Source organism: Papio anubis, chromosome 1 (assembly GCF_008728515.1).
Source record: "Papio anubis isolate 15944 chromosome 1, Panubis1.0, whole genome shotgun sequence".
Classification (NCBI taxonomy): domain Eukaryota; kingdom Metazoa; phylum Chordata; class Mammalia; order Primates; family Cercopithecidae; genus Papio; species Papio anubis.
Window position 1 is genome coordinate 125,805,203 of NC_044976.1, and position 11,921 is coordinate 125,817,123.

At 50.7% G+C, this 11,921-nt stretch overlaps 1 protein-coding gene across 1 annotated transcript; it reads right to left on the reverse strand.

Moving 5' to 3' along the window:
• Nucleotides 1-7,599: 7,599 nt before the first annotated feature.
• On the reverse strand, nt 7,600-11,904 carry KRTCAP2 (keratinocyte associated protein 2). The gene is made up of 5 exons (XM_003892770.3): nt 11,768-11,904; nt 11,286-11,440; nt 11,113-11,176; nt 7,995-8,061; nt 7,600-7,752 (listed from the first exon to the last, which is right to left on the reverse strand). The coding sequence occupies exons 1-5, from the start codon at nt 11,847-11,849 to the stop codon at nt 7,632-7,634; spliced, it is 489 nt and encodes a 162-aa protein (XP_003892819.1). The 5' UTR covers nt 11,850-11,904; the 3' UTR covers nt 7,600-7,631.
• Between the last annotated feature and the right edge of the window lie 17 nt (nt 11,905-11,921).

The following is an 11,921-nucleotide window of genomic DNA, read 5'->3' on the forward strand; positions in this document are numbered from 1 at the left end:
CACATACCTCGGTTTCAGTAATTCCCTTGAAAAATCCTGAGGCCCCATGGTAACTCTTTTTTTTTTTTTTTTTTTTCTCTTTTGAGACGGAGTCTGCCTCTGTAGCCCAAGCTGGAGTGCAGTGGTGCAATCTCGGTTTGCTGCAACCTCCACTTCCTGGGTTCAAGCGATTCACCTCCCTCAACCTCCCAAATAACTGGGATTACAGGTATGTACCACCACACCCAGCTAATTTTTGCATTGTAGGTAGAGACAGGGTTTCACCATGTTGGCTAGGCTTGTCTCAAACTCCTGACCTCAGGTGATCCGCCCACCTCGGCCTCCCAGAGTAGTGGGATTACAGGTATGAGCCAACACACCCAGCCCCCATGGTAATGCTTAACCCAGAAAAGGGGAATGTGCAAGGGTTTATTTCTGTAGGATCTGGGCCTCTATGGACAGGAATCCTGCCCTCCAGTCCCTCCTGACAGTGCAGCCTCTTCCTAAAATGGATAGGGTAACCTTTGCTGGCTCTTCTCTCCCAACTTACCTGATATAAGAGGCGTTCTCAGCTAGGTGTGGTGGCTCACGCCTGTAATCCCAGCACTTTGGGAGGCCAAGGCACGTGGATCACCTGAGGTCAAGAGTTTGAGATCAGCCTGGCCAACATGGCGAAACCCCGTCTCTACTAAAAATACAAAAATTAGCCGGGTGTGATGGTGCATGCCTGTAATCCCAGCTACTCGGGAGGCTGAGGTAGGAGAATTGCTTGAACTCAGGAGGTGGAGGTTGCAGTGAGCCGAGATTGCACCACTACACTCCAGCCTGGGAGACAGAGGGAGACTCCGTCTTAAGAAAAAAAAAAAAAAGAGGAGTTCTCAGAGAAGGGCTCCTCACAGATCGTGAGGGCCATTTGGCTCAGGCCTTATTGCAACATAAGGCCTCAAATTTAGACTTCTGATGTTATCTCCAAGTGTGGTTACAGTCACGCTGTTACTCTGGTAGAACAGAAAGTAAGGACTTACCATAAAATTGATTTAACTTTTATTATGGAATTTTCAAATATATACAAAAGGTAGGCCGAGTTCGGTGGCTCAGGCCTGTAATCCCAGCACTTTGGGAAGTTGAGGCAGGAGAATAGCTATATACACACACACACACAAAAGTAGAAAGAATAGTACAATGAATCTGGTTTGCCTATTATCAGAAGACATTTCTTTTTCTTCAACTTTTATTTTTATTTTATTTTATTTTTTTTTTTTTTGAGACGGAGTCTCGCTCTGTCACCCAGGCTAGAGTGCAGTGGTGCAGTCTTGGCTCACTGCAAGCTCTGTCCCCCGGGTTCCCGCCATTCTCCTGCCTCAGCCTCCCGTGCAGCTGGGACTACAGGCGCCCGCCACCACGCCTGGCTAATTTTTTTTTGTATTTTTTAGTAGAGACGGGGTTTCACCGTGTTAGCCAGGATGGTCTCAATCTCCTGACCTGGTGATCCACCGTCTCGGCCTCCCAAAGTGCTGGGATTACAGGCGTGAGCCACCGCGCCTGGCCTCTTCAACTTTTATTTTAAGTTTACATAAGTAAACATGTGCCATGGTGGTTTGCTGCACAGATCATCCCATCACCCAGGTACTAAGCCCAGCATCCATCAGCTATTCTTCCTGATGCTCTCCCTCCCCTACCCCTCTCCCTCTGGAAGGCCCCAGTGGTATAGTTCCCACCATGTGTCCATGTGTTCTCATCATTCAGCTCCCACTTATAAGTGAGAACATGTGGTGTTTGGTTTTCTGTCACTGTGTTAGTTTGCTGAGGATAATGATTTCCAACCCCATCCATGTCCCTGCGAAGGACATGATCTCATTCCTTTTTATGTCTGCATAGTATTCCATGGTATATATAGTATTCCATGGCGTATACATACATAGTATTCCATGGTGTATATGTACCTCCATGGTGTATATTTTCTTTATGAGTCTATCACTGATGCGCATGTAGGTTGATTCCATGTCATTGTTATTGTGAATAGTGCTGCAATGAATGTACACGTGCATGTATCTTTATAACAGAATGATTTATAGTCCTTTGGGTATACACCCAGTAATGTGATTGCTGAGTCAAATAGTATTTCTGCCTCTGGGTCTTTGAGGAATAACCACACTGTCTTCCACATGGTTGAACTAATTTACACTCCCACCAACAGTGTAAAAGCGTTCCTTTTTCTACGCAACCTCGCCTGCATCTGTTGTTTTTCAATTTTTTTTTTTTTTTTAAGACAGAGTCTCGCTCTGTCACCTAGGCTGGAGTGCAGTGGCAGGATCTTAGCTCACTACAACCTCTGCCTCCCGAGTTCAAGCGATTCTCCTGCTTCAGCCTCCCGAATAGCTGGGATTACAGGCACACAACACCATGCCTGGCTAATTTTTTAATTTTTAGTAGAGACAGGGTTTCACCATGTTGTCAAGCTGGTCTGGAACTCCTGACCTCAAGACATCCACCTGCCTCAGCCTCCCAAAGTGCTGGGATTACAGGAGTGAGCCACCATGCCGGGATGTTTTTTGACTTTTTTTTTTTTTTTTTTTTGAGGAGGCGGTCTGGCTCTGTCTCCCCAGGCTGGAGTGCAGTGGCGGATCTCCAGCTCACTGCAAGCTCCGCCTCCGGGTTCACGCCATTCTCCTGCACCTCAGCCTCCCGAGTAGCTGGGACTACAGAGGCATCCACGCCACCTGGCCAGCCCCTAGTTTTTGTATTTTTTAGTAGAGGCGGGGTTTCACGGGTTAGCCAGGATGGTCTTGATCTCCCTGACCTGCATTGATCCGCCGCCTGCGGCCTCCCAAGTGCTGGGATTACAGGCTTGAGCCACCCGGCCCGGCCGTTTTTGACTTTTAATAGCCATTCTGGTGGCATGAGATGGAGTGTCCCTGTGGTTTTGATTTGTATTTCTAATGATCCCAGTGTTGAGGTTTTTTTCATATGTTTTTTGGTCACATGTATGTTTTCTTTTGAGAAGTGTCTGTTTATGTCTTTTGCCCACTTTTGGAGGCTTTCTTTTTTTTTTTTTTTTTTTTTTTTTTTGAGACAGAGTCTGGCTCTGTCGCCCAGGCTGGAGTGCAGTGGCGCAATCTCGGCTCACTGCTACCTCCACCTCTCACGTTCAAGCGATTCTCCTGCCTTGGCCTCCTGAGTAGCTGGAATTATAGGCACTCACCACCATGCCTGGCTAATTTCTGTATTTTCAGTAGAGACAGGGTTTCACCATGTTGGTCAGGTTGGTCTCAAACTCCTGACCTCATGATCCGCCCACCTCAGCCTCCCAAAGTGCTGGGATTGCAAGCGTGAGACCCCAAGCCCAGCCCCTTTGCCCATTTTTTAATGGGGTTGTTTTTTTCTTGTAAATTTGTTTAAGTTCCTGTCACAAGACTTTAAATTATAAAATAGGACCTGCAGTTCCCTGTAAAGGAAAATGTTCTATAAATTCTGTAATGATCTTCTGGATAGCCAGGTGCGGTGGCTCATGCCTGTAATCCCAGCACTATGGCAGGCCAAGACCGGCTGATCACCTGAGGTCAGGAGTTTGAGACCAGCCTGGTCAACATGGTGAAACCCCGTCTCTCCTAAAAATACAACAAAATTAGCTGGGTGTGGTGGTGCATGCCTATAATCCCAGTTACTCAGGAGACTGAGGCAGGAGAATCACTTGAACCCAGGAGGTGAATGGAGGTTGCGGTGAGCCGAGATCGCACCATTGCACTCCAGCCTGGGCAACAAAAGCAAAACTCTGTCTCAAAAAATAAAAAAGGGGTCTCGTGGATAGCATAATTGTATTGCAATTTTGTGTGAAAAAGTGTTAATCTGGCTGGGTGCAGTGGCACCCACCTATAATCCCAGCACTTTGCGGGGCCTAGACAGGAGGATTTCTTGGGGCCAGGAGTTCAAGACCAGCCTGGGAAAGACGGTCTGAAAAAAAAAGAAAAAGTTAATTTATCAAATGTAAACGTGCCTGTTTTTCATTTCCAAGTGCATCTGAAGCCTCCACAGACAGTAGGGACCTAGACTTCTCTCCATCTTTCAGAAGTCCTGTCTCCAAGGGAGCAGTTGCTGAGATCTGTGGGTCATTTCCCACCCTGCCCCTGGCCCCCTGCAGAGGCTGGGGTGGGAATAGCTGGCTCTTCAAACCCTGCCAAAAGCTCTGAACTCTGCCTTTTGCCAGTGGTCAGGCCTCCTCCACCTGACCCTTCACCCAAGGTGATGGGATGCCTAACCATAGGGCCAACTGGGGGGGCTTCTCTCTCTGCCTCTGCAGGAACTCAACCAAATAGCATTTACAGAGCAACCTCTGTGTGGCCAGCTGGCTTTCAGCCCTGGGGGTGGGAGGTGCGGGGGTGGAGTTGGGAACCTGATCCTGATCCCGGCACTACCCCCTGAGGAACCTCCAGTCTGCTGGGAGAAAAGCAAAGAAAGGTACCTAAAGCAGAGCTATTAAGCGCCCCAACTGTGCCTATGTGAGAGTCCCACCATTGTTTGCTTGGGAGGCAGATCCTAGTAAGCCTAAGTCAAGGAGGAGTACGCACAGGGCAGGCCAGCCCGGAGGTCCCCGAGGGCAGGGCCTCCAGGCTTCCCATTCTTTCCAGGTTCCCACAGCGCTCAGGCCCCACTGGGCTCACAATAAGCTTCAATGACCGCTTTTGACTGAACCTTTCGCCTTTGTATCTGTCTCTGTGTCTCTCAGCATCTCTGTCTCTACGGGTCTCTGGCTCTCTCTTGTTTCCCAACATCCTTCCCGAGCCCCTGGGGAGCAGAGCTGGGGGAGCCCGGCAGTGGGAACGGGACAGCGTCCTGTTCTCACCAAGGACAATAAGGGCCGGAAAGGGCTGGAGCCAAGGCCTGGCGCAGACTCCCCCTCCCTGCCTGCCCTGGGCGCCCCCCCCCCCCCCCCCCCTCCCCGGGGCCCCCCCCCCCCCCCCCCACGCCCTGACCCGCCTAAGTGCCAGTCCTCAGGGACTCAGCCTCCTTGCCCTTGGTCTCACATTCCCACTGCCCTCCCTTTTCTCTGGAGGCATCACTTCTGCCCCCAGGAACCCACAGAGCCAGTGCCCTCCCACTGTCCTCCACACTCCCCGCAGCCCCATCCCCTGCATTATTTACTCCTATTTCCGGAGCTGGCTGTGGGCGCCAGCGGGTGTCAGGGCCACGTGTGAGGGAGCAGGAGGAAACATCTGGCTTCCCTCTGTCCCCCAGGGGCGGGGACGCCTCTCTCTCCCTCAGGCCTACTGCCTCCTCTGGGGTGGAACTGAGCCCCAGGAGTCCAGGGGCCAAGAGGTTAGCACCTTTGCCCTTCTCACCCTCAGGGCTCTGGCAGCCATGGAGCCCTCACACCCCCTTACTTAATTATGGTGATTAGGTGGCTGTGATACCCCTGCCAGGGTTAATTGGCAGGTCAGGTGCAGCCAGCCTGCAACCAGGCAGGGTGCAGAGCTGCGACGTTGGCGCCAACCTGCCTTGTAAATGCACTCATTCCTTGAGGAAGGCGTCATTATTCCTGGACCACATGCTGCCCCTGGTGCCTATGCAGTGGGTGGCAGCAGATGCTCAGATCCCTTGGCACTGCCCTGGCACCTGCTCTCCGACTCTTCCCCACTCTCTACTAGCCATAGAGATGATACTCCCTGCTGGTCCCCACCCAAGCCAGCTCTCGTTGTGGAAGGCATGGTGCCCTCTGCTGGCCGGATCCCTAGACTCCCCACCCACCCCGCGCCACCCTCTTCCCCACTCCCCTCCCTAGGCTGTGTCTGTGCTCACCTGCTCTGGGACCTGACCCTCTACCCAGTGCTCCCACTTTGGGTTAGGGCAAAGTCGAGGTTTGACAGTGAGACTTAGAACCAACCCAGCCTCCCCTTAAGCCCAGAGACCAACTTGGACAACCTCGTCCTCTCCCACAGGGTCTCATATATCACAACCCACTGCCCTCCCCAACCATCAATACGGTGAGTCAGAGTTTAGAGTGGCCATCCTCTCAGGGAGGCTCTCTCTGGTCTCCACTGAACTTTCCGCCTCCAATCCCAGCCTAGGGGGAGAAGAGGCTTAATTCAGGATTCAGTCTTCCCAAATGGACCAGTCTTTTGAGTCTTCCAAGAAGGCTGGCTTCCACACTGACAGACCCAGCAGCAACTAATGCCACTCCCGGCCCTCAGGGTTAGCTTGTCTGGGAGGGTGCCGCTAGCCTCCAGGAGGGAGATGTGAATCCATAGCGCCCCCTGCAGGCGTCTTGGATAAACTGCCTAGCACTTCCTCCTTGGCCAGGTTACAGAAGGGCAAGTATCTAGGGTTCTGACCAAAGATGGGAGTGGGTTGGGGTGGCCTCTAATCCTTGACCAAAACTCATCTACTCACTTCTTCACCTTCACTGTGTCTTATTCCCTAACTCAGGCACCTATGGACAGGATTTTGTTTGTCAGGACAGGTTATTTCATTCAACCAACCCACCTTTTTTTTTTTTTTTTTTTTTGAGACAGAGTCTCACATTCAGGCTGCAGTGCAGTGGCACAATCTCCACCCACTGCAACCTCTACCTCCTGGGTTCAAGCGCAGATGGTGCCTCAGCCTCCCAAGTAGCTGGGACTACAGGCACACAACACCACACCCGGCTAATTTTTGTATTTTTCGTAGAGATGGGGTTCCCCATGTTGGCCAGGTTAGTCTCAAACTCCTGACCTCAAGTGATCCACCCACCTCGGCCTCCCAAAGTGCTGGGATTTCTGGCTTGAGCCACCGCGGCTGGCCCAACCCACTGTCTTTATTGTCCATTATCAGGCTCTGGAAAAGACAAAACTGACCAAGACAAGGTGTGTACCTTAAAACCCACACCATTCAGCACAAGGGAGGGCACCTAGGACAGGCACTCTGCACAGAGTTGTTCCTCATGACAGAGCACAGACAGGGCAGGGTGCAAGTAGCCACCTGCATTTGTATCAAGGTTGGCTCGGAAGTTGATGTCCTTGCTCCTATTGTTTTATATACTTCGCTACAACTTAGGAAGTTCCCAGTGTCTTGGCTACAAGACGGAGAAAAAAATGAAGGCACCAGAACAAACAGGCAAGGAGCAGCTGACCACCTGGGGAGTCTTTCTAAACACAGGCATATGTTCTTTCTGGAGTAGAACAGATAGGTCCCAGGGACAGCATCAGGAGAGAAGTCCCATCTATGCACTTGCAGCAGGGGGCTCATTTGCTCAAGGCAGGGAGCTGGAGTGGCAAAGATACCACGTGGAATCCCATGAAACAGTATAGGTGTACAGGACCTTTCCTTCCTTTGCTTTTTTGCTCCAAGATCCCTTCTGGTACTGACGGGCCGGCCTTCCTGCATTGCAGCCTTTATCCCTTTCCCCAAAGATCACAACTGCAGAACATTCATGCACTTTTCTTCCATGATGAGACTCACACAAGTGTATGCCATTCCAGCAGCACTGACGGTATTCAACAAATAATTGGTAAAAATGAATGTGGGAGTAAGGAAAGCCTCACCATTCCCAAGGTCTGAAAACAGAAGGTGCCCAAATGTCTCAACATTCTGTACACCTAAGCTGGGCACTGGTAGATGAGGTCCACAACATATCACAACTCACAGAGCTACAAAGAATCTACTTTATTGAACATTCAGGGTCAATTTCTCTTCTTGCTCTTGCCTGTGACCTTGGCTGGTGTGAGGACTGGAGCTGCTGCCTGGTACAGGGTGGAGGAGATCTTGTTGATGTAGTACAGACCAACCATGGAGAAGATGAAGCTATATGGTGAAGACAGAAAGGTCATGGCACCAGTGGGCATGCTGCCAGCCCGGTGCCTTCTAGGGAAGATACTAGCATCAGGAAAAGAATCCAAGTTCAAGTTTAGGAAAATGGGGAAGGACAAAAGAGGGAGAACAGAGGGAGAGGTAGCTGTGGAAGGAAAAAGTCTGGCACCATCAGAGTAGGATCCAGTGCCAAAGAACAGAATGCTACACCCCTTACCCAGCTCTCAGGAACATACCAGGTGGTGACACAGACTCGGTGGATGAGACCAGATGCAAAGAGAGCCAACAGGAGGCACAGGAGAACTAGGGAGGCAAGAAGAAACAAGGAGGGCAACGGTCAGAATGGAAATATTACGCATCCGCACATGGAGTCCAGGAGAAATCCGGGGCTCTCGCAATCCTGGGGAACCTGCTTAGAAGGGTATGCATGACAACAGCAGGAGGATTCAGATGACCTTAATGATACCCAGAACATGGAGGTAGGAGGTTGAGTGCGGTGACTCACACCTAGAATCCCAACACTTTGGGAGGCTGAGGTGGGCAGATCACTTGAGCCAGGAGTTTGAGACCAGCCTGAACAACAAAGTGAGACCCATCTCTTAAAAAAAAAAAAAAAAAAAAAAAATTGAATTAAAAAAAAATTAGCCAGGCATGGTAGTACACTGGTACACATGCCTGTAGTCCCAGCTACTCAGGAGGCTGAGGTGGGAGGAACCCTTGAGCCAGGAAGTTCAAAGCTGCAGTGAGCTATGATTGCACCACTGCACTCCAGCCTGAGCAACAGAGTAAGACCCTGTCTCAAAGAAAAAAAAAAAAACATGGATGTAGATGTATGCTTTTTTTTTTTAATCAGCTCTGCCCCAAATCTCATGTAACTTCCCTATCCTGGCTTTCCTCCCATAAAAGGGAAAAGGAAAGGTGATGGACAACAGAGTCTGAAGGGCAAGATGTGTTCCCATTTGGGGAACCCAGTTAAGCCCTTTCCAACAGAAGCCAGACAATGAGAATCAATTCATTAAGCTGGGTGACCGGTGGTGGAAGTTGAGGGCCTTGCTCCCTGGACACAGGTTGGAGGGCAGAGTGCTTGGATTCACTTGTTCATGGGGGCAGGAAATGATTTTAGGTTACCTGGAATATGATGGGAGAGAAGATGAGAGGACAAAAGCAAGGACACACAGGGCTGCACCTGCCCAAGTGGAGAGGGCAGAGAACGCGAAGTGTGCCAAGAGCTTTGCCCCACCACAATGGCATCTTTTTCTTTTTTTTTTTTTTTTTAAATTTTTGAGGCAGAATCTCACTCTCTCGCCCAGGTTGGAGTGCAGTGGTGCAGTTTCAGCTCACTGCAGCCTTGACCTCCTGGGCTCAAGCGATCCTCCCACCTCAGCTTCCCAAGTACCTGGGACTATAGGTGCACACCACCATGCCCAGCTAATTTTTGTACTTTTTGTAGAGACAGGGTCTCTCTCTGTTGCCCAGGCTGGTCTTGAATTCCTGGGCCCAAGCACTTCTACCAGCCTCCACCTCCCAAAGTGCTAGGATTACAGGCACGTGTCATCCCACCCAGCCAACGGTTTCTTTCAGAAGCAACTGAAAAGCCGGGCACGGTGGCTCACACCTGTAATCCCAGCACTTTGGGAGGCCGAGGTGGGTGGATCACCTGTTGTCAGGAGTTCAAGACCAGTCTGACCAACATGGTGAAACCCTGTCTCTATCAAAAATACAAAAATTAGCCAGGTATGGTGGCGCATGCCTGTAATCCCAGCTACTCGGCAGGCTGAGGCGGGAGAATCGCTTGAACCCAGGAGGCAAAGGCTGCAGTGAGCTGAGTTCACACCACTGTACTCTAGCATAGGTGACAGAGCGAGACTCCATCTCAAAAAAAAATAAAAAAAAAAAAAAGAAGCAAGTGAAGATAATACATATGGAAAGAAACAAAATCTAACAGAGAGAAGTCCCAGGGCTACTGGATGGAAGGAACTCTGAAGCCTGCGAAAGGGCTATGCGGAGAAAACAAGTCCTAGAGTGGGGCAAAGAAATGAGGGCAGCCAGGCCCAGTGGCTCACACCTGTAATTCCAGCACTCTGGGAGGCTGAAACAGGAGGATCACTTGAGCCCAGGAGTTCAAGACCAGCCTGGGCAATATGGTGAAACCCATCTCTACAAAAACTTAAAACAGTAGCTGGGTATGGTGGCACTCACTGGTAGTCCCAGCTACTGGTAAGAGGTAAGACTGAGGTGGGAAGATTGCTTGAGTCCAGGTCAAGACTGCAGTGAGCCATGATCACATCACTGCACTCCAGCCTGGGTGACAGAGTAAAACCTTGTCTCAAAAAAAAGAAAAGATTAAGGGCAACTGTGATAGATCTTTGTTTTGCCAGATGAAGGTTTTACATGAGATTGCATCTGCTGTGAATTTATGAGCACGTGGCATTCCTTAAGTAATCTGGTCGTGATGCTTAATTTGCTTTATAAACTTACTTCTCCATAAATAACTGAATCAATTCTTTTTTTTTTTTTTTTTTTTTTTTGAGACGGAGCCTTGCTCTGTCGCCCAGGCTGGACTGCAGTGGCGGGATCTCGGCTCACTGCAAGCTCCGCCTCCCCGGTTCACACCATTCTCCTGCCTCAGCCTCTCCAGTAGCTGAGACTACAGGTGCCTGCCACCTCGCCCCGCTAGTTTTTTTGTATTTTTTTAGTAGAGACGGGGTTTCACTGTGTTAGCCAGGATGGTCTCGATCTCCTGACCTCGTGATCCGCCTGTCTTGGCCTCCCAAAGTGCTGGGATTACAGGCTTGAGCCACCGCGCCCGGCCAAATAACTGAATCAATTCTTGATTACATGAGCAATTGAACAAGAATTATTCCAAACAGGAAATAATCTAACAGTTATTCTGATTTGGTCAGGATTCCTGCTGCCATGGAAATTTGGTGCCTCTAGTATTTAGGCTCTTCACAATCTCCTCGAATAAGTAGAATTCTCTAATACTGAGTCAATTTCACATCAGAACTCCACAGTGAATTTGGTCCTGCTGCTTCTTCTGGTGGGACCAAGGACCACCTCCCAGCGAGTAGATGCAAAACATCAGCCGAAATTTGCCTATTCCCCTCAAACCTTCCCTGGGAGCTGGCCAGAAGGTACCAAAGTTTCTTGCTTTCAAAGGCTTTCTCTTCCAGCTCCAACTCCAAGAGCTATACAAGATGCAGAATCGAAAAGTGTCATCTGTTTTCAGACAGCTTTAGTAAATATATTTCTCCTTAACAACCTTTAACACCTAAGTATCTGGAAATTCAATATCATGTTTCAGGAGGTTAAAGAGGAGAAAGTTCAAACACTCAAGCTCCAATATTCACTTACTCTCAGGGAAGATCTTTGCTTGGAATCCTTTGCCAAAGACAAGATTCTCCAGATTATTGAAGGCCTGGTTGAGGGAGTTAAGGAGTAGGGCGTGCAACTGGGGCAGAGCTGTGTGGGGAAGGGGAAGGGCACATGCCTACGTGGCCCGCCCCCTCCAACCGCAGGGAGGATACAGTGAGCGAGAACACGAAGAGACCCGAGCCAAGCAGGCCGCCCTGGATGGTGAGCCACTCGGTGGAGGCCAGCTGACGGCTGTACATCTGCATCCCAGCGAAGAGCAGCAGGGACAGGAGGGAGGAAAGCGCCAGCGAGGTGCCTGTACCTACCACTAGAGGGGATGGGAGAAGGGACGGAGAGTCAGGCTCCGCCCTCCCTCCGGCAAGCTACTGGCAGATCGGCCGGTCCAGAAGCTCGGTGGGCCGACCCCTCCAAGAACTCCCGGGACTGCAGCCACATGCCCCAACTCCCCACACCGCGCGGCAACCCCTAGGTATTCCCCAGCCCCTGACACCCCGAACCCTCCCGTCCAGTGGAAATGCCCGCTCCCGGTGGAACCCAGGACACGTCAGCTCTGCCAGGAGAGGACAAGGAAAGCTTTTCCACCCAAACCCCGACCCCCTCTAGCACTTCCTGGGGACCCCACCAGTCCCGTTACCCATCATGCCCCTCCCGTGAGTCCAACCGGCGCCTCTGGCCAAGAAAGGGAAGCTGAGGCGGGTGCGGTTAGCTATGCGCATGCGTTAGCGCTTAACGCGGACTTGCTGCTCCCCGCGTTCTCCTCTTTCGTCCTCTCAGTGCCTGGACGCAGC

Coding starts and splice junctions, on each gene's coding strand:
- KRTCAP2 (XM_003892770.3), bottom strand. CDS start 11,849: ATGCGCATAGCTAACCGCACCCGCCTCAGCTTCCCTTTCTTGGCCAGA. Junction 11,441..11,767: donor TCACGGGAGGGGCATGATGG/GTAACGGGACTG, acceptor CATCCCCTCTAG/TGGTAGGTACAGGCACCTCG. Junction 11,177..11,285: donor TCTTCGTGTTCTCGCTCACT/GTATCCTCCCTG, acceptor TCCCTCAACCAG/GCCTTCAATAATCTGGAGAA.